General features: G+C 39.5%; 1 protein-coding gene across 4 annotated transcripts in view; it reads left to right on the top strand.

Annotated features, from left to right (window-relative positions):
• The window catches only part of SBF2 (SET binding factor 2), a 234,227-nt gene that overhangs the window by 31,412 nt on the left and 180,008 nt on the right, over positions 1 to 22,807 (top strand). For 3 of the 4 annotated variants that reach the window (XM_041464628.1, XM_041464627.1, XM_041464625.1), the window contains exon 2: positions 15,106 to 15,194. In XM_041464628.1, coding sequence (XP_041320562.1) covers positions 15,106 to 15,194 — 89 coding nt within the window. The remainder of the gene's footprint in view (positions 1 to 15,105; positions 15,195 to 22,807) is intronic. The other variant, XM_041464626.1, reaches the window with a different exon arrangement.

Here is a 22,807-nt window from a genome sequence, read left to right as displayed (position 1 = left end):
CACTTCTCTGCAACTATACCCTGGACCTTCTGTTCCTGAAAGTCTCCAGATTTTGTTACTTCACTGCTCATGGAGTAAGTGGGGAATACCTGTTTTTTAAGGAAGTGGACACTTGCTTTAATCCTTCTTCTCAGCTAAACCCCCCAGGTTCAGAAGCATTTGCAGCACGAGGCTGATTTCAGCGAAGGCATTTGTTCCTTTGCCTCATTGCAGTTGGGCTGTCAGATTATTTCAGACTGCTTTCTTGAAGTGACCAAGCTGTTCCTCTTTGACTTCCTGCCCACAGAAACCAGACAGAATTACTGCTTCTTCCAAGTTGTCTCCAGGGCATTTCTTCAGGAGTTGTTAAGAGAGCTAGATGATACTGCTCTGTGAAGTTTGCTGTTGTGCAAAAGCTTGAACACTGTACCAGTGCAAGTTGTGGAGTAACTGGATGTATTCTTGATTCCTGAGTGAGGAGAGGTCTATTTCCTGTAAAACTGATAGCAGTCTGTAAGTTTGGTTCTATGATTGCATACTCAGCTAGCCACTATGGTAAATCAGAACGTCCTCCTTCTAAAATAGATGACCTATTTATCCTACGTGACTCATTGCGCCAAATGTTACCCCAGATGACTTGAAGTATCTGGAATCATTCTGAGTCCTTCTGGCAAACATTCCTTTGGTGAGTGGGTCAACATTGTTCAGATTTGTTGTAGTAATACTGTTCAGCACTTGAACTTCCCTGAATCCTCCAGAAAAGTGACATCAGATATGTTCGTGACAGTTGGAAGCCCATTTTCAGTGATGTTGTGCAAGGTCTGTGGTCGTGGTTGGAAGAGACATTTTGCATCGATGCTGTGGGGCTGTGCACTCTTGGAAATGGGTGGGCAAACTCACTGCCTAATTCCAGATTGACAGGTAACATTATGCAATCATTTTTCTTTTAATAAGAAAACTGGGGTTTGGGATAGGTACATGGAAATTCACTTGCCAGCAATGCACCCAAGTGAAGCTTCAAACTCTCATGTTTAAATTTGAGATGTCTGGTTCCTAAATCAAGAGCAGCAGATTCTAATTAAAATGTAGAAAGTGAGGTATCAATCTGTTTTTCTTCCTACAGCAACTGGAGACTCTTCTGCTCCTTAATGAGTTTGCAGGCAAATGTTCTTGGATATGCTCCCAATTACATCAGGGTGTCTGGCCATATTTATGTTCTGGTTCCACTGTTGAAAATCCTTCTAGCCCAAGGAAAGACTGTGTATGGCACTGGTTATCCATTTCTTTTTGCATAGGTGAGAAAATGTTGATATTTAGGCCTTCTGCTATTTTTTAGTGTGAAAGAGTAGAGAAAATTCAAGGCCTTGCATACCTTTGTGGTCTTTCATGTGTATTTATGTGCCTTATTTTTCAAGACTGGGTGAATGTATTTCTTACTGTATCTTAGAATGTTCTCAGACTCAGGTGACATTCAGCACTGTATGGACACTGCTTGGGTTCTGGTTCTTGATCAGTGAACTTCCTGTAGAGTTATTCCATCTCTGTTTCCTGATGTTATGTGTGGAGTGTAGAAGACTGTTTCAGTCCCAGTAGTTTGCCTTATTCTGTGTCAGGTAACTGAATTGTGAAGCTTTCTATGATTCATATTAGGATTAATTTAATTTACATCCTGGTAGGAATTCAGAGGCATGTAAGAGTGTTCCTGGCTGATATTTTCTTCAAAGCTACTGTATAACCAGGAATGTTATTGGAGAATCACCATGTAGTGCCTGTTGTAACACTGAGTTCTTCTGCATCTTCTGTATGTGGCCTACATAAGAAAACCACAAAACTAAAAAGAATTATGTGTTAAAGAAGCTCTGTTATAGGCCACAGTTGAGAGCAGGTTATGGCAAGAATGGTTTTCTGTATAGTACTAATTAATAAAAATGGCTTTTGTAAGAGTTTGTCTGCGTGGGCACTCAGACTTACACCCTTAGTGGAGATATTGCAGTTGGATGTAAGTAGCTGTAGTGCTGTCACTTTTGGTGTTCAATAGTTAATCTTTCACTGAGAATAAAATGGGGATGTCGCTATTTTGACAGGTCATCTGTCTTTGGCTAGAAGTTTTGTGATACTATGATGGAAAGTATTTTATAAGTTCAAACATTAATTTTGTGTTCTGACATCTGGCACAAGGAAAATGTCATTTGAGAGCAGCTGTCAGGTTGAAGAAAAACTAGTAGTCAAAAACTTGAAAATTAAAGTGTCTCTTTAAGTGTGATGGTCCAAGACAATGATGTATTTAGTAGGCAAAAAAAAAAAAAAAAAAAGTGGGAGTGATTAGCTATTAGCTTCTGTCTCTGTGAGTCACCTATGACAGAGGAGCCTATTGTTATTATTATTATGGACACTTTCTTACACCTCATGATGTGGCCACTGCTGGATCATACCCAGTTTTCTGCCCAGAGGTTCAAGGCTGCATCTGCAGTTGGTGTGGGATAGGTACTTTACATCACACTAGTGAAGCACCCCAATCAACATGGCAGCTGTCATTGTGAGATCGGGACATAAAGCTTTGTTTTATAGGAACTGTAGTAGATCATACAGATGCTGATCCTTTATATAAAGTTACCAGAATAAAATGTTTTGGACCTGAAGCTGATATGATTCATAAAACAAATTCATAAACTACTGTTGGATCTGTTTGTGCATGTGTTGGTGCGGTTTAACTAAAAGGATCCCACCTATTATAGTTTGTAAGGTCATGCTAATCTGGGGAAAATGAAAGCTGAGGGATGTTGTCTTATAGTTCCTTCCTACTTATGAGTGCCGAAGCACTGCATATTAAATCTGAACCTTACATTTTTGCTTCTGTTACTTTCTAGATTTAAAACGGTGCCTTCTTGCATTCTTTCCCTGTGACTCTCCTTAAGAATCATAGAATCCTGGAATGGTTTGAACAGGAAGAGACCATAAAGGTTGTCTATTTCCCATAGCGCTACCATAGACAGGGACACCTTCCACTAGAGCAGATTTCTCAAAGTCCCATCCAACCTGGCCTTGAACACTTCCAGGAATGAGCCTCCACAACTTCCCTAGGTAACCTATTTTCACCATCCTCACAGGAAAAAATTTCTTCCTGATATCTAATCTGAACCTGCTCTCTTTCAGCTTAAGGCCATTCCCCGTTGTCCTGTTGCTACATGCCCTTGTGAAAGGTCCCTCTCCAGCTCTCTTGTAGCGCCCTGGGGTACTGGAGGGTGCTGTAAGGTCTCCCTGGAGCCTTCTTTTCTCCAAGCTGACCAGCCCCAGCTCCGTCTCCATAGGAGAGGTGTTCCAGCCCTTGGAGCACCTTTGTGGCCACTGGAGTCACCCCAACAGGTCCATGTCCTTATGCTGAGAGCCCCAGGGCTGGATGCTGTGTTCCATCTGGGATCTGAGGAGAGCAGAAGAGAGGAGCAGAGGACCCCCTGTCACCTGCTGTCCACTCTCCTTTTAATGCAGCCCAGGACGCTTTGGCTCTCTGTGCTGCAAGTGCCCATTGCTGGGTCATGCTGAGCTTCCCACCAACCAGCACTCCCAAGTCCTTTCTCCTCAGGGCTGCTCTCAGTCCGTTCTCTCCTTGGTGTTTGTGCTTGGAATTGTATGTGTTCAGTTTAAAACAGGAAAAAAGTTGTCTGCTGTGTAGCAAAGATTAGTCTTCAAAAATATTTTGAGTCCAGAGCTTCTGTTGCAAATATGTGAACTTGGCATAGCTAGAGCTGTCTTCTGGTGCTGTGCTTGCTTTTCCTCATGGGATGGAAAAATCTTTGCAGAATCATCCTTTTGTCTCTCAAAACTGTCCTCTCTGCTCACTTCTCATGGGTCTGTTGGTGAGCCCTAGGTTGAAATGCAGATATCAGCCAGCTCTGGGAAGTGCTTTGCTTACTCTTTTGCAACATTGCATTCCCTGTTAATTAGATAGATCCGACTCTCTGGTGCCTTTGAAACAAGTCAACGCTTGAGAAGACACATTTGGTCTTGTGCAGTGACAGTTTTTCTCATCAGCAGAATTTTCAGGTGATAGTTCACACTGGTAGTCTAATTTTGTCTTTTTTTGGAGGTAAAATGTGGTAAGGATAAGGTTCTTCTTGCAATCTCAGTATTTACTTGAAGTTCTTCTGAAAGGGTCTAAATGATGTTATACAAACTTATAATTTTTCAAGCAAAAATATTTGTGTTCTACTTCGTGCTTGTTAACAGGGAAAGTGTGTAATTTCACATAGCTTTTTGAGAACCCATTTGCTTGTCATTCCTTCCACTTTTTATTTTGAGCTACAATAGGCATGAAGACCTCGTCTTTCCTTTCAGAATGATCTTTCCAATCCTTTTTTATGAGACATTTCATTTCAGAGCTCTTTACTTTTTGATTGAATTTGAACTCTGTGACCCTCTCCCTCAAATGCAACCACTTGTTCAGACTGCTGGATACAAATGTGAGCTTCAGGGGGAAGTCTCATTGTTTGCCTCTAGAAAACCATCTTTGTCCAAGAGTTTACACATCTTTTACAACACGAGATCCAATCCCAAACTTGGTGTATGCTTATTCCACTCTGTACTCCCAACTACTACTAATTTCCTCTCCCAAAGAGACCAAATATAATATTTTTCTGTTAGCATATGCATCAGTTTTGGAAGAACTTGTTGAACTCAAGACCCTGTCTCTGTAAAATAATTTTTCCTTACTCTAATCTTAGAATAAGCAGTAGAAAAGGAAGTGTGATGATGGGTTGAACTGAACAGCAACTGAGTGATGTACTTCATGGTTTGTATTCCTGCTTTATTGTAGGTGTGTTAGTGGCTGAGAGCTGAAGGGATGGGGAGGAGCTGTGGACTGACCCAGTGTGCGCTACAGAAACCTCATTTCCTTAGGAAAACAGCTGAGGGAGGGTGAAGGGATCCTGTTGGAGCAGACGAGCTCAGGGTCAGGAGATGAGTTTTTGGGAAGGAGGTAGACCCAGCAGCAGAACTGTGCAAGTACTCAAAGCCTACAGAGCAGTAACACTGGAGCTGCACACCAGGCTGCTGCGGAGCAGGTGCTACAAGGACAGGAAAAATTGATCAGAGTCCCAGACCGAGGTTTTGGGAGGGATCAAGACCTTTAGGAATTTGGGCATCAGTAGCTTGGTGCTCACGGTGTGACTTTTTCTTCCTCCCTTCATCCAGGTTTTTGTTTTTTTTTTTTTTTCCCCCTAGTTTTTAGTACTATGATTTTTGACTTTTTTACACCACCCCCCCCCTTTAACTTCTTATTGAGCACTTTTAAAATGCAAATGGAAGCACAATATTAGGAAGCTTCTTCAGGCTTTTTGTGGAGGATTTAGTCTGCAACTTTCCTATATTTTGTAGACCCCGAAAGGGCTTATTTACATTTTAATTTCCTGATCAGATATATGGGTTTTCCAAATGAGTAATTTGTTATGGCACTGTAGATGGCACTTCAAATGAAATTACTTTGAGCATAATTTAATTTTTTACTTTGTCATGTGACTCTCATTTTCCCCCAGGATGTCATAAGAAGGATCTCTTGTTTATCAGTGTTCACACAAGTGTGGGTGAGGAGGATTTCAAAAAACCCTTAAACCATATTATTAACATTTTCAATAGAGCACAGTAGCATATTTCCATATTCAGTGGAATGTGCCAGAATTTTGTTTAGTATTGTAATCTGTATTGTGCCTTGCATAGATCTAATTATGACTTTTTCTGGCTAGCACCAAACATGATTAGACACTTCCAGAAGTTATTTTGTGTATCTGAACACATAGTGTACAGTCAGTAAAATGATAAATGTGGGATTCCCACCCCATGGCCCCAGATTATCTCTGTATGCTCTGCTCCTTGGAGAAAAAATTACTTAATAGGAAAAAAACCCAAACCGTAGTAGAAGATAAAACATGACTGTACTTAAATAGTAAACCAAGTGTTTCAACATCTTTAGTGTATGTTTTAAGTGTTGCATTTAGACCTGAATCTTCACATTCAGGAATCCTGTAAATAAATACTGATACAGAAGAACTGTTGCACATAGTTTTCTTTACCTATTATAGTCCTATAATGTGATTTAGAAAAATAAGTTTTAGCACATGAACAGACTTCTTTAAGATAAAATGTAGAAAGCCTTTTCCTGAAGTTGTTTGCTGAATTTTAGAGTATGAATAACTTTCTTTTATACTCCACAAAATCAGATTACAGTAACAGCTACTTACATCTCTGGAGTGTAAATATCTGAAATCTGATTTTAACCTTGCCATCTATGTTTGGTTAAAAAAAACCAACCATACAAAAAGTAAAAAAAAGTATAAAAAGTATTTGCACAGGCTGTTTTTTTCTGATGTATTCAAATTTTTCTATGCTGAAATGGGTGCTGATTAAAATGTTGAAATAACAATATTGAAAGTGTAAAATTGTTTTGGTAAAATTAGAATCTTACTGTTATGTTCAGGAAATTTCAAAGTGGAGCTTTTTTTTTAATCATTTGGTTTATCAGTTAAAATAATACCAAAACATGGTTGTAGACGGAAGATAACTTATTGAAAACAGTAATCATATTTAGTAAATAGGACAGGGTTATTTTTAAAGCTGTGCAAATAAATGTAATTTGTTAGAGCTGAGAAGCTGCCTGAATTTTTTTTAAACATTTAAGACATTGATTCAGAGTACAAAGCTGAGTATGGTTTTGCTATCCTGATTTTTCTACCTTCCTTGAAAATAAATAACAAATATTTTCTCCAAGACAGTTGGGAAGTCTTTTTCAATTTGGTGTGTTCAAAAGACTGTTTGTTTAATATAGAGTGTTTATTTGAAGTCTGATCTTCTCTTCCTATGCAGAAGCTGGCAAAAGTGATTTGTTTGCAGACAAGAAGGGGAGTTGTTGATGGGCAGGAAACTTTCTCCCTGCCACCTGCCCAAGCTTTTTTCCAATTTCTTGAATATTGTGCCAACTGTTGAGTAGGGAGTTATTTGAAAATTATTTAACATTCATTGTTGTTTTCTTATCTGTTATTTTTTTAAGGCTTTTGCAAAAGCACTTTACTATCCACCTCGCAAAAATCCAGTGTTTGTCCAGGAGTGTGTTACATCCCAAACTTGTGGCTGGAAGGAAGGGTCCTGAGGTGCAGCTGTTCCAGCCAAGCATTCATTGTATCATAGTACTGTGGGAGTTGGAGTCCTGCTGAAAGGTGGGGGATGATGGTGTGAGAATGGTTCTTCAGGAGCAGCTGGCACTTCCATAGGTGAAGGCCAGCAAAGCTTTTTAAAGGACAGCTGGTGCCTGTGCAGAAGTTCCCACTGAGGCTCTTGAAGATGAGAGATGCAACGGCAGCAAAGTCCAGTTACTTTTTACAGAACTCTGCAAAGTGCCAGTGAGTTCATTGCCACTGGTCACTGAGGTTTGTTCTCAGAAGTGACTTTCAGCATGGGGAAGCACTTTGCAGGACAGTTTTCCAAGGACAGTTCTGGGTTTGGCACATTTCATCAGAAGGGCTGGCTGCTGGGGGAGGCTTGGCTGACCAAAGCCCTGGTGCAGCCCCAGGCAGGGCTGCTGGGCTCGGTCAGCTGAGCAGCATTACAGGGACACTGCTGCAGCTCAATAGGCCTCCAACCTGTGCTGATGTTGGTAACATCCCTATTCATTCCCTCTTCTTCCTCCTCATTCTGCTTCCCTTTTCTCCATTTCCTTCCTCTTCTGCTTTTTATGATGTTTATCTGTTTTCATTTCAGTTGGCACTGATACAACTTCAGTGGACGGAGTTCATCCCGAAATGTGAATTTCCCCTAGAAGATCTAGTTTAGAGTACCAGTGCCTAACCTCCCTTCAGCAGAAACACCAGCTGATTTAGTGGAGTGAGATATGGCATGTTTTGCCATATTCCCACTTTACCTTAATTAAAATACAAGCTAGAATATATTCCCTCCTTTATTTACAAAGCATAGAAGTGATTTCTGATAGCCAGGAGCAAGGCAAATGTTGGCCTGCCTAGAAGAATATCTATTGCAATAGTGAGGAGGATGATCCTGCAAATAAGGTGCCAATCCATGATTTGGGTGTTAATGATTGACCCTATTTCTTGTACATCCCTTTGTTTGTGCTCTGCAAATTACAGAAGTGCAAAAATCAAATAAATACAAAGACAATTCAGGATTTTGGACCATCCCAAGTATTTCAGGTAGTCCCGACTGCAATGCCAGTACGTTTGGGGGAAGACTGAAGTGCTACTTTTTTTTTTCCCTGTTAAGTTCAACAAATTTGTCCTGTTTACAACGAAAAGGGCCTGAGGGTTGCCTTATCCCATTATTGGCTGTATCCTTGATGATACTGCCAGCCTCCAGAATGGCTGTTGTTGAGATTCCCAGGATTTTTGGGTTGTTGTGTGCATCTCTTTGACCTAGTTCAGATGAACTGACTGAGCTGTGCCAGTTGTACAAAGAGTGTCCTTGGTCTTGGTGGGAAGCCTGTCTTCATTCCTAAACGTGCCAGCATTTTGTCTGACCTGTTGTGGCCATAGGCTGCAATAAAGTCTTTACTCTCTTGAATAAACCAGAATTAAATGCTCTTTATGTAAACTTCCATGTCCAGGCTACTTCTGACTTTAAGATGCACATGGCCTGTGATGTGCTGGTGGGGGTTGGACAGATGTTTTCAGAATTTAATGTATTTTAGTCCTATCAAAGAAACATTTTTCTTTCTAGGTGTTTAACATTCTCTCCTTTGGCTTCTTGTTCCCTTTTGTTTCAGCACTGACTTCTGTACAGGGACTGAGTTAAAATGGGGATATCTTCTGTAGTATTTTCTGTCTTCTGGCATCCAGATTTCTGTAGTGATGTTTATAAAGGTACAGGGAGGCTTCAGGTCCATTTCTGTTCCCAAGACAGAACATGAGTTGTCTTCATGCTTCCATGAAAAGCATTTCCAAAACACCTAATGGTGACAAGAATCCTGAATAGTTTAAAACTCCTGCAAAGTTCAAGTTAAGAACCTTGCTATAAAAAGAATTTTATTTCAGAGCAGATCTTAGTGATGTCTTTAGTACTAGGTTCTGTTTTGAAGAGGATCAGAGGTTCTGTGCTCTGCCACCTGCCTGTGCATCGTTCACACTGACAGTGTGTTCCTAACTCTGAACATGTAAAGCTGTACTTCTGAATACTTGAAATTATTTCTCACCTTTAAATTACCTTTGCTTCACCTTTACATCTACAGTGATCATTTTGAACTATTTTCCATGGCATAACCACTGATGTTCTTTGTGATCTTTTGTGTGTTTCTTCTTCAGGCCTGAAAATTACACCTTTTTAACAGATCACCAAAGTGCTTCCATTCAAAGCTTTGCATGTTAACAATGCTTAGTGCTCAGATGCATTTTTATCAGGGGTTTGTGAGTGAAAAGACAGAGTGTATCACAGTCCTCATTAATTTGGAATGTAAGTTACATGAACAGCTTGCTTCTGGAATTTCAAGGGCGAGCAAGAGATGGCATGTGACCTTTCATGGGGAAAGATTTATATAAGAAGGGAGTTTAGGGGACTAGGGTTCAGGAACCAGCAAATTGTGCCAGAATTTTAATGTGTTGCATGTTTGTATTGTTTAAAGAAAGAGATGGGAAAAGGAGAAAGAGGGCAGATCAGAAGAAATTAGCTGGGAAGAAAAGTTGCTTGTTCCTTAGTAGCTTAAGGTATAGGCTGTTTGTTCAGGACTCTTACAGGCTGAAATTTGGGCTTTGGTCTTGGCAATTCACTTGGTGTATGTGCTATACATGGGCAAGAATGTAACGTCTTAAAATTTGAAGCCTAATTTATTTTGTGGTTTATTTGGCCAGTTGTGATTCTTAATGGATTAAGGAGTTAAGCCTTGTTAAAGGTAGCATAAGTCTTGGATAAGGATGATAGTGATTATTTTAACTTGGCCCCTTTAGTGAAAATGAAAATGCAATTCATTGCTGTAGGTGCCAAATTACAGTTTTGAAAAATGGCTGCAATGTTTTCACTTTTGTGCTTCACTTTATGTAACAAAACTTTACAACAAAATGAACGAAAAAAATTGCAATTCAGTTGAAATACAGGAATAGTTTTGTTTTTGTAGGAATGACTATTAAGATAACAATGTGAGTGTTTAATAACAATAATAATAATAATGGCAGTGGTTTTGTGGAAATATGTCTCTTGTTACTGCCAGGCATGTTTTGTATATATAATTAATGATGAGAGCAATTCCTGTTTTGCATGGACCACGTTGTTAATGTGCAGTTGTGCTCTGCTCACACACACAAATACTGCATTAAGTAGATTGTCGGAGTGATGTCTGGAGTGTATCTGAGTTGAAGTGGTTTAAAAAAACCTCCAAAAGCTTCTGTCTGACCAGTCTGAATTCAGTGAGCAGTGCTGGCCATGTGCTGATGATGGTTTTGGTGATAGTGGTTTTTCCACCCATGGTTTTGGGCAGCTTGCACATTATTTGAAAGGACACCAAAAGACAGACATTATTTCATTGCTGATACAGAGGCTCTTCCTGGTGGCTGTAGTTCTCTGAAGCCATTGACACTGCAATGAAGTCGTTTTCCAGTTGAAAAAACAAGGTGTCAGTGTTAATGAGTGTTAATGAGTTAATCAGTTCACAGAATCACAGGTTGGAAAAGACCTTTGAGATGATTGACCCAACACCATGGTGCCAAGCAGACCATGGCACTGAGGGCCACATCCAGTCATTCCCTGAGCTCCTCCAGGAATGGTGGCCCCACCACCTCCCTGGGCAGCCCATTCCAGTATCTAACCACCCCTTCCATGAAGAAATTCTTCCGATGTTCTTAAAACTTCTGAAACCTTGGTAGGTCTGTAGAGCATATACTATCAGGCACAAACTGAGGAGGCTGCTGCTGGTGTTCACTGTGTGCATGTTTTTAATGTGGTTTCACATTTGTTTAATTATCTTCAGTTAACAGGAATTTCATCAGGATACTGAGGGGATGTCCTTTGAGTGTTAAGAATTAATAAAAGGGGCTTGTGGAAGACTAGATACAGAGTGAAGGGAATGTGGTCAAAATGTGAAGCTATTAATGGGAAAATCTGAATCACCTTTATAATTTTTTTTCCTCAAGTGGCTTCAATATTTTTGCAGAGTTGTCAGTAGTTATCAGTAGCATATACTGAAACAAATGATAGTTGTTGAAATCCCATGACCTGATATTTTTCTGTTTCTTCCTGTTGTGCTAAAGCAGTCAAGAATGCAAATTCACTTGGGTGTTGAGTTGCAGCCACCTCTTGAATAATCTGTTATCTTCAGACACAACTGCTCTGCTGAAAGTTGGATGATTTAATAAAAGTCAGCTGAAGGCAGATAGTGTCCACACCCCCTCACCCCAAACCATGGGATTTAGGGACTTACTGTAATTCTGCTGTTATTTTGCTGGTTGGATTGAAAAATGTCAACAGAGAATCAGCAGTAATTGCAGTATAAAGTATTGGGAAAATGTGGTGAGCATATGGTACTGGATTGGGTTTGTTATTGAAGGAAGTGCAACTGCTGGGTCTTCTCTTGCACAGGAGATTCTTGCAAGTGCTCTGGGTCTAAACTTTTCCCAAAGAAGGCAACTTGCAGTTCAGTAACTTTTGTAATTGAAAGGAATAATTGTATTTATTTTCAAAATTTATCAAATTACAATGAATTCTGCCTTGTGGTTGCAAACATAGAAAACTCTGAGATCATGAAGAATTGCCCTAATTTTGAAGGAGTGTAGATTCATTTAAAAAAGTGAACCCAACAATCCCCCCCGCAAGCCAAACCAAATTTTAGTGGGATGGAAAGAGTGTTTCCTACCTATCTGTATTGTATTTAACTTAAGAAATCATGTGAAATAGTTAGATTTTATGCATTATAAGTAGATTTGTAAATCTGTATCACAGGACTTTTCTGTTGAAGGATTAACAGTGCTCTTTCTCTTGGTGTTTTGCTTTTATTTTTTTACTCTTATCTGATGGGTGTGAATACTTTTCTAATGCTCATATCTTGAACACAGAACTATTCACTTCCCTTTTTTTCCCCTGTAAAATGTTGCATTTCTGTGATAGATCCTTCATGTACTGTTCCATGAACTTTTGGAAAATTTTAGTCTTTTTCTGTGTTTAAGTAGATGATTTCCTGAAGATTCAGCTTTGCTGCTGTTGGCCTTGAGTTTGACTGTTTAACACCTGGAATGTTTGTGAGCTGTTCTGAACAGGATCCTTTTCTCAATTTTTTGAGGGCTGGGATACCAAATCAGTTGGGGCTGAACTAGAGGTAGACAGAAAGCATTTTTGGTTTCCAGGTATTTTTCCACCAGTGGAGACAGGCTGGGTCTGGGGACACAAGGAGGGATGTGGTGCTGCACCTCTTGGAGCACATCGTGGGATGTGGGGAGTGGTTTCTCTCTGATCCCACAGGTGACCTGAAATGCAAGTTCAGGCAGCATAAGAAGTTTGTGTGGCTTTCAGAAAATGCTCAGCAGAACATAATTTTCTTCAGGGAAGTTCCTGTGGAGGTTTAGAATCCTTCTTGAAAGCAAAATGGAATTAGATGCAGTTAACTCTAACACTGGTGGCCAGCATTAGTGGCCTACTAAGGAAAGCAACCTAAAAACTTGGTAAGCTTTTGACATAAAGGAGAGAATACTAAAAACTTTTAAAAGAAAGTGAACACCTCTCAATTCTGAATGAAGAGCTTCCTATACTGTAATGTAGGGAGAGTCTTTGTGGCAGTCAAGTAAAAAGAGAACTGGAAGGATTGATAGCTTCAGAACATGATGAAATAGAAGAAATTTTGAGCTATTTTCCTGGATGTCGTTATTTATAATTGCAGTTGGTAGTGTCAGAGGTCTCAGTCTTTTGTAAACTGAATTCAGAGTTTAAAAAAGTCACCTGTGTTCCCACAAGGAAATTTAGGGAGCATACACATAGCAGGGACTGTGTGCTGCTGTAACTCTTTGATCTTCCCTTTCCAGAAGTCTGGATACCTCTGTTCAGCTCGGTCCTTCTGCCCTTTCTTGCAGGCTGAGCTCTGCCTGGAGGGTGTTTGTGCTCACCCCTGCCTTGGGTGCATTTGTTTGATGTCTCTTTTTTGTGCCACCTGCCAGCCCTAGAACAACTGGAGGAGGAAGAGATTTGGCAGAGATACGACTTAGGATAAGCAGATAATGTGGTAATTTGAGACTTGAACTCAATATGGGGAAGTTCTGACACTGAGTCAATGAAGGGACAGCCCCTTTGTGCAGTCACCTTCTCCACAGTCACCAGTGCTCTGCTTAAAGGAGTGGAAGTGCTTTGATGGAGTACATGAGGGGAACACTTAACAGTGGATCAGAGCCTGGTGACCCTGTTGAGTTATTCAGTCTAACAGAGAGCTCCTTTCCCTTACAGGAACTGCAGCTGGAGCCATGTCTGTATTTGTTCCTTGGCTTCTGGCACATCCTGGCTCTGCCTTTGACCATCTCTGCACTCTTCTATAATGTGATATTTCCTTTGGCTTTTACTTGCTGACCTGATGCACAGAGCTCCCAGCTAACCCAGTGTGATTGCAGTGTGTCAGCAGGCTGCCCTTGGCAGTCACACTCTGTGCTACCTTGGGGGTGAGATGGCTTTTGGGAGTTTGTATGGCCATTGTACCAAGAACATCTGTTCTGAGATTATTCCCAAGAGACAGTCACAGAACGTTAAGTGTAAATATGCACAAACTGGAGAAAATTCTTCCTACTAACTCATCAGATTGGTTCTGCCCAAATGTCTTGTAAGCTGTTTTGTGGGTTTTAAGACAGCAGCAAACTCAAACTGTAAATTAGCAGGAAGCTATGAGGAAGCCTATTTTATTCACTGTAACACAGATTTATGCTAGCAGACGTGAGTTGTGTCAGACTGAAAATAGTTTTTTATGGTAAAGCCAGGACAGTAATGTATTCATTGCTGCTGCCTGGGTGTCTGCAGAGGAGGCAACCCATATGGACTGCTACTACTAATGCATCAATTGGACTGCTTCGTATTATCAGAGTGCAGCTTTGAGAAGAAGATCTTTGAGAATATTTTCTTTGACAAGAAAATGTTAAACAATTCTAATGCTTAATCTCAAATTTTTTGGATGCAACTTTAGAGAAAAGATGATTCAATTATATACGATGGGTCAGCTATTAAAAGCTATTTTAAATGGTTGCAAATTTCAACTTTGCTATTGATCTGTGGACAGACTGAAGAATGAGACCCTGGAGGGCAGCCTTATGAAAGGGACCTGGGACCACTGAATTTCAGCTTCTTCATGAGGAGAGGAGGAGGGGCAGGCACTGATCTCTTTGGTGACCAGGACCTGATGGAATGGCCTCAAGCTGAGTTGGGGAGGTTAGGTTGGATATCAGGGAAAGGTTTTTTCCAGGATTTCAGAAGGTGGAGAACAAAATTCCTGTTTGTATTTGCATTCCTGTTCCATTCAGGATGACGCAGTGCTACAATTGTGGGGTATTTGTGGTGTTTCCAAAATTTATCTATAGCGTTGTTGCTTCCAAAAAAAGGAACATGTTAAAAAAGAGGACAGTTGCATCAGAAAAGTTACCAGAAATTACCAGCTTTTCTTCACATCTTTCTGTGTGGAAAACCACTGCTGACTTGTCCAAGGAAATCAGTGAGAAATACTGGCAAAGAGCTACTGTGTCCTGGATTAATCATGTGGAGTTCTAATCTGCAGATTTATTTCAATCTATAGGCTTCTTTTGGAGGACTGCTTCTTGAGAAACTATTGCTTTCTTTTTTAAATATCACATTATCCATTATATTAAACTCAATGCTTTATAGAGAGAGGTCTCTCTTTGTAGAGACACCAAAATTATCAATAATCATCTGTCACTTTGAAAACGTGCATGAGAGGCAGAGGCTGGGTGCAGCTCCTAGCTTCATTTCATGTAGTGATTCCTGGTGTTACTGCTGGAAAATGTTAAGATTGTATTTATTATATGACTTGCAAGACACGTTTGAGGAGTGTGTTCTGCCTCTTGTAGTGAAAAACTTGCTAATATTGGGTATATTTTGAAAATATTCTCAAATGTACGGTGATTTCACTTCCACCAGTTTGCCTTTAAGTAATTGAATTTTATCTTTCAGCAGGACCAACAGAAGGTTTGGGGAAAATAATACAAAGATTCCCCCAGAAGGACTGGGAAGACACTCCTTTTCCACAGGGAATAGAGTTGGTAAGTTTGCATGACATTTTGCAATTTTTAGCAATTCTTTCACGTGCAGATGGAAGATACATCTGCCTTCATGAGATGATCTGTATTATTTAACCCAATTTCCCCATGGGTAGAAATTAGTGAGCACAGGGGATAGATAATAGGTTTAAGAATAATAATTTTGGTAACAGAAGATAATTTGTTCTGGTATGCACAGTGAAGTAAATATTCCTAGAATATAGAAAATAGTCTGCTGCAAATTTATAAACAGTGTGTTTAAAATTTGTTTGTGCTCCTGTGTTTTTTTGAGCAGCCTTCAGCTGGCTGATGACTTCTCATTGTCATGTTCAAATAATTACAAATGCATATTTGTATAATGTAGATTTAAAACAAATTAATATTCCAATAAACTGGATTTATTAAAATGGTCAGCAAGGCTGGTGTGCAGGAACCTGTTTTAAATAGAGAATTCCAAAGGTGCTGCTTCTTTCCCTTCCTTGGTCTCTGCTTGTGGGATGCAATGAAAAGATGTCTCTCTCCGCTCTGGATCAGGGATTCAACATCTTGTCTCTAAAAATCCTGAAGAGAAACAAAGGACTGTGGTCATATTCTGAAATGAGGTTTCTGAGAAGTCAGAGTGAAACTTTTACTGCTGTGAACTGAGCAGCCTCTGGGACAGGATGAGCTACAGGAGGAGATGGGCTCTAGGAGATGTTGCAATAGGAGTCCTTGCTGTGGGGCACAATCAGCTGCGGAGGACAAAGACCGCGACTCTTCGCTGAGTTTATTGCACAGATACAGCCAACAGAGCAGGCTTTTCCCAATCTAACACCTTTCAGGCAGTGTTCAGCTCCTTGCAGTGCTACTGCCACGTGCTGTGGAAGGACAGGGAAGGGGACTGGGGCTGGCTGCTCCCTCCCGAGAGGTGCGTTCGCTCCCTGGGCTGGCGTACGCGCTCGTTTTCTCCTCCTCTGGGCTTTCATTTCTTCACAGAGAGCTCCAGCCTGGGCTTTCAGGGCTTGCCATGCCCTGGTCTTTGGGGTGAGCAGGGTTTCTCCCCCCTCGATGGGGAATTGCAGCCTCTCGGGGCACTTGCATAACTCCAGGTTTGGCAATGCCGAGCTCTGCTGAAATGGGGAAGCTCCAAGGTTCAGCCAGGAGGGTTCCTCTTGCCTCAAACAGCCCCAGAGGCTGAGTCATGGTGAGATCTGCTCTGTCCTCTAGATCTTCCTGACCTCGTTCAGGAAAAGCAATGGGTGTGACTACCCTTGAAGATGTGAAAAATAAATAAAAGAAATAGGCACACTTTCTCTTGAAGCAGTGACTCTTAATCTGTGCCCAGGTGCTATCCCCTATTTAAGTTCAATTGTAGGATTTTAGCACTACAAGAAACACCTTTCTAAAGGAAGATTTTTTTTTTTAAATGGGACAAAACTATTTCTTGTATCAATTCTCAAATGACTCATTAGGCAAAGCCATTAAGATATTAAACTTTCCAAATAAAACAAAATCTGACAACTTAAGGACATTGATTCAGCCAGTTGGCAAAATCAGTCAAGTTTTGATCTGCTTTCCAAGTGTGGTAAATAAAATTTTAGTTAATGAAGATTGAGGAGTTAGAGATACTGCAAAGATCAAGTACTCAAGTAAATCACTTATGAAAGTCAGATGTTGGCAGGAAGTTTTTTCAAGGTTTTGGATGAGTCTAACAAAAATCAGCATTAATTCATGGAAAGAAAAGAAGAAAAGCTGTGTTACCATGTTCTGTTTGTCACCTTAAGGGCAGATGTAATATCAGTAAGGGCAAATGATATTAAATATGTATTTCCTTAGGCAAACCTTAAGGAAAAAGAGATGGGGAAAAAGGTAAGAACAGAATAGTTGACAAATGTATATGAGACTGAAGAGAGGCATTTATTAATAGCACTTAGTTCTGTGATAAGTTTGAGTTAATATCTTCTTAAATGTACTTCCTCTTCTTTGAAAGATCTGTATGAAATTGTATGGTTTCTGTTAAATGGAAAAAAAGCCATGGTTTGTATCTGAAAAATGTGTCAAGCTCTCTTCACTGTGTTCTCATGAAAGAAAAAGGCCAAGGCTTTTCATGCTTAATGATAGGATTGAAGGGAGATTTGCTGTTCGAATCTTATCTTCTGTCAAAGGTGGTTCTCCTGCTGTGAAAACCTTCAGCTGATTATTGGTGATGATCTCAGTGTGCCACTGACTTCTCCCCATCCCTCTCAGCTCTTTTATGAATTCTTTGCCTGAGAATTTAGACATTTGTGACATTTTTCAAAGGTTTTTTTTTTTTTTCCAATAAGATAGGTTGAATGGGGTATTTGTATTGACGTGTAGTGGGTGATACATCCACAGATCACAGAACAGTCCAGATTGGAAAGGACTTGGAAAAGTTCTTTGGTCCAGCCTTTCATGGGAAAGGAGACATAGCTGAGATTATCCTACCACCTTCCACCCTGTCCAGTCTCACCTCAAAAAACCTCCAGCAGTGGGAACTCCACTGTCCCTAAATGATCTATTAGTTATGTCCTATTCATGTTGTTAATGGCATTTCATGAAACAAGAAAAGGGGGAAACAGTGGAAAAGAGCTATGCACACCCCTACCCCTCAAGCTTTAAGATGGAAAATGTCTTCTGGGAACCCTTGTGCTCTCTGCAGCTTGTAGAGATGCCATTAGTCCAAGCTTTAGCCAAAAACTGATAGATGAAAATCCTCTGAGAGTTTTTTAGAGGGCTCTCCTCTTTGCCAGCCCTCCATGCCCCACATCCTTGTGGGCTTGAATAAATGTGATCAGATTTCTGAGACATAATACATAATTAAGACAATGTAAAGAGTGGAGATGTGTGGGTGATTTAAAAGTTAAATAAGAAAATCACATCAAATTATATTTAACAGTTTTTTTTGAGCCCAGTTTTGATAAACAGGCACCCATGGGACAAACTGGGCCTACTGGACCTGCCCTTGACTGAGTCAAAAGGGATCATTTTGAGAACATCTTCCCTAGGAATGATGACCCAATTTCACCTTTCACTTTGACTGTATTTTGTAATTTTGGTAGTTTGACACAAATACAAAGAATTGGGTCATTATAAAGCATAATTGCAGTCTGAACATCACTGAAGGGTGTTGTATTTGGTGTGTTACTCAAACTGTGTCTGTTTTTATGTGAGCAGCATCATAGCTGTCTTCTGGGCATAAACAAATACATGAGCTGGGAGTAAACACATTGTCCAGAATTCAACAGAAACATACTCTATTCAATGCTATTCAAGTCAAGTACTTTAATTTGTCTTGTTTAATGAATTGTGTGTGTTCTGGCTGTCAGTGTTGAGGAAAGCCATGAGTCTCTGCTGAGGGAATGATGCTGGCAGGAGGTGTTGTCAGGGTTTTCTTACTCCTCTTACTTGTCTGCATCCCCTGAAATTACCTAAAGAGATTTTTCTTAATCTTTTTGCATTTGCTATTTCACTAAAGACTTCACAGCTCTAAACTTTGTTCTGTTTGTAGCTGAATGCAGAAACTTTGACAAGCCACCTGCAAATTGCTGTGAAACACACCTGAAGTCTTTTGCAATGGGTTATTGATAATTACAGTAGCTGCTAAGGGCCTGAAGACTTTTTTATCATTTGTTAAATTGTGCAATGTAACCGTGAATAAGATATGATATTTCTTATATGTTATATATCATATATATTGAGTGTTACTTCAGAAGCAATAAAATGCACTTCTCCCATTTGTTAGAACCTTTTGTGGGCTATTCAAGAGAAATTTAAGGAACAATTTCAGTTCAGAATCTGAGCGTCTTCATTTTACTGACAAATAGCAGCCTATATGCAATTTATTGACAAGTGCAAGTCAGAGTGAGTTTCTTCCAGTTCCATGGAAGTAAGCTGTCTTTGAGGGGTAAAGAGAGATTTTTGCTCATTCTTAAAGTTAATAAAATACTTGGCTCAGAAATGTGGATAGGTAGAATGTAGGAGAATAGAGATAGTGGTGAAGGCAATCTCACCCCTAAGGAGTTACAGCTGTGCTAATTACAAGAATTAAGAACCCTTAATAGGCCACAGCTGGATCCAATTAGGAGGGGCAGTGTAAAAGAGCAGGTTGGCTGGTCGAGAGGTAAGATGGAGTTTGTTGGCTGTGCAGAGGAGGAGGAGGAGAAGGAGTCAGTGCTGTGAGGAGCTGCCCATGAGAAATCACCAAGAAGGTATGAAACCTTTGCAACAAAATGGCAACACAGAAAAGCATTTCAGTCATTGGTTTTTGAAAGAATGCAGTTAGAACATCCTCATCTGATAGCTGCCCCCCATGGTATTTTAAATGATAGTTTTTCGGTATCCTTCTCCAGAGTCTGTCTGTTTCTGAGAAGTTTTTTCAGATGCAGCTTAAGTATAAAAGTAACCCTGTAAAGTCAGGTGAGACATACAGAGCAGTGTAAGGTTAGGGCAATCAAACTTCTTGATTTTGCTTGTAGAAAGAATGCTGGAGAGCTGTGTTGGTTGAATGAGTTAGCTGTACATTTCTGCATATTTTTCTTATTTCTAATGCAGTTTTAATTTCACTGTGTAACTTTCTAGACATCATAATTAGTTACACATCAGAGGAAGCTTTGCTATGTAATGTTACACTGTAAAGTCATTTTTGTCCCAGGGCTAAATTAGCTAAACTAATTTATCTGCATTACTCAGTGTTGGGAGGCTGCTCTTAATGAGGCCAGGGGAGGTCATACCTAGGAACAGTTACATTGTCTTGAGTTTGAACTGGATATGATGTGTTTCTGCAGTTTGTGAGTGGCAGGGAAGGAAATTTCCCATTGTAACTGGTGCTGGTGTTAGCAGTAGTGTCATGATTCAGTAATTTGAATTTCAAGTGTGTTCAAGTATAGAAATTAACATGTGTTTCTAGACAAGATAATCACCTATCCAAATAATAACTTAAATTGTAAGATTTATTTTTTAATTGGTAAAAAGTGCTGTTTGATACAACCATTTGGAGACCACTTACACAAGTTATGAGACTAAGAGAAAGAAGGGCTGCAGGTTTCCCTTTGGGATCTGGGGGTTTCCCTGCTTCCTTCAAAAGGAGGAGTTGGAGTTGTTGGAATCAGTTTATTCCTCCTTAGTGTACAGCCCTTGCTGTGGAGCTCAGCATTTCTGCACCCTTGTTTTGCTTCAGACATGAACTCACATGGATGTGGAATATGTCTTTTATGAAAAACTGGATTCAACTTTGAAATTCCAACTAACCTGAGATACAAAAAAACCCATGAGTTTTGTAAAATGAGAGGAAGAAATGGTATTTTCAAAGTATATTTGTATTCTGACTGAGCTAGTTGGTCTTGTACAAATTTCCACTTCATTTTTACATACATAATTTATGAGTTACAGCTCTACCTCTGAGATCTTAAATGGTATTTACTTCTGTTGGAGTTTTACAGTTGGAATAGGGAGAAAAAAATTATCCAAAAAAAAAAAAAAAAAACCCACCAAAACCCAGCTCATTTGTCTTCAAAGTTGCACTCTACTGAAGACATTTAAAAGAAGGCCAGATTTTAAAGTGGAAAAGTTTTTCAGAACTCCTAAACTTCTGAAAATTTCCACTGCAGAGTCTCTGGAAATCATTACACATTCAGTCAAAAGCAATACTTATAAAATTCAAGTGCTGATCTCTCAGTATTAGTTTTGTTTTGCCACCTTGGTATAAGGCATCTTTTCTGGAAAAAAAATCTGATGCTTGAACATTTCACTACTTATTTTAAATAAGACATAAGACAACTAGGGTTGCAGATTAGACAGTTAAGGCCTGAAGTGATTAAAGTTTTAAAGGAGTTAATCTTTAAATGCTTCAGTCTTAGCTAGCTGATCTGTAAGCCAATTTTTCTCAAACATTAATGCTTTTAAGGACCTGAATAAGGAGTTGTCTACAACATCCATGTAACCTTCGGTGCACCTGCTCAGCTGCAGAGATTTTTGTTTGGTGGGGGATTTTTTGCTCCTCTTTCCCCTCAAACATTTTTTACCTTTCAAGAATCATTACATGTGTAGTTCTTCAGTGAACAACTGCACAGCAGAGCTCAGCGTAGCACTCCGAAATGCGTTGTGTTGTTTTTATTCTCATATTACAGAGCAGGCGCTTTCAGCACCTAGTAGGAAACAGATGATAGCAAAAGTAGAGTTTTGTTAGTATTTTTTTTTTAATTTTTGTCAGTGTTTGTGGACTCAGCTTATATTCTTTGGACATATTGGCCTCCACTAGACAACTCAGAGTGCCCTTAATGTGGTGTGTTTTATAGTTACATTTCTGCTGTGCTGTAAAATAGCTACATTCTGCTTTTAGAATCTGGTCTTACTGAATGAATGTTAGCTTCTGGATTTTGTAGACTAATGCGATAAAATAATTTGATATTTGTACCTAAAGTCTTGCAAGTAGTTCTTGTGTGCCATAACTTTGTCTCACTTGACTAGGTGCTGTCAAAGGGTTCAATTAATATGCTTTATCCACTCTTAGTTTTGAGTTGGAAAAATAACCACATCAGAGCACTCTACAGTCAACAGCTTTGGTAGAAATGGTAAAATATTGAAGGGACACCTGTTTGGAATTTCAGCCCTTTTTCAACTCTCTCATCTTTCAATGGAGTATATTGAAGTGTAACCTTTTTTGCATCTATCAGTGTTTTAAGATCCACACACTTCCATTTTAAGTTAAATTCAGATCTTCTGGAGGAGAAAGCCATTTTTACAAGCTTGCTTAAGAAGTGCAGATCTTTTTAGACTCACAGAATGATTTGTGTTTGTTTTCTTTGTTGTTCATTTGTAATCTCCACAGATTATCCTTGATTGCATGAGATGGTCTTGTCCACCCAAGCTTTGTGTGTGATTCAGGATCTTTCTTACCTCTCCATAAGTTTTTCTCATCTTGTTTAAAAATTAGAGGAAAGATTGCAATGTGGACTTCTCTCTGAGCCTCTGCTTTGGGGTTTTTGTGTAAGTCTGCGGAGGAGATTCTGAGACCCCCAGTTCAGCAGTTCTCAGAGGGTCTTGGTATTCCCACCTTATAACTTACAGTAAGTCTCCTGAGAGACCCTGCTTTTCCTGAAGCTTCTGAATTTTAAATATTAAATATTTATATACAAGTATTTAATAATATAATTTATTATATGAATATATTATAATTCTATTTATATAATTATATTATTATTATAATAGAAATATAATATCTAAATTTTGTTGTTCTTTGGGTTTTCTTTAAGCTCTTGAAAAACTCTTGGCTAAAAATACATCTCAAACACATGATATGAAAATGGGCTGTATCTCCAGAAACCAAAACTGAAGAGCAGAAATCCTATTGTTTTGTATGTGAGAGTGAAAATTATGAGGAAAAATGATGGTTTAAATTATTTTCAACTTTATGATTAGCCTGGTTACCGATGTGCTTTGTGTTTTTAAAAAGTGCTAGTTTATACTTGAAAGTTAACTTGGATGAATGCAGCACGTGACTGTGGAGTGACACATGTTCTTGAAAAGCTGAGCATGTCCTTAGCATCAGAGGAGGATCTTTAGCCTAAGTGACCTATTCCACTTTGGACTAATCATCACTGATTATTTCAGACTAATTC

The sequence above is a fragment of the Pyrgilauda ruficollis genome, unplaced genomic scaffold, assembly GCF_017590135.1.
Source record: "Pyrgilauda ruficollis isolate IOZ18807 unplaced genomic scaffold, ASM1759013v1 scaffold182, whole genome shotgun sequence".
In the NCBI taxonomy this organism is placed as follows: Eukaryota; Metazoa; Chordata; class Aves; order Passeriformes; family Passeridae; genus Pyrgilauda; species Pyrgilauda ruficollis.
Note: the sequence above shows the minus strand (reverse complement) of the source record. Positions and strands in the feature narration are given on the sequence as shown.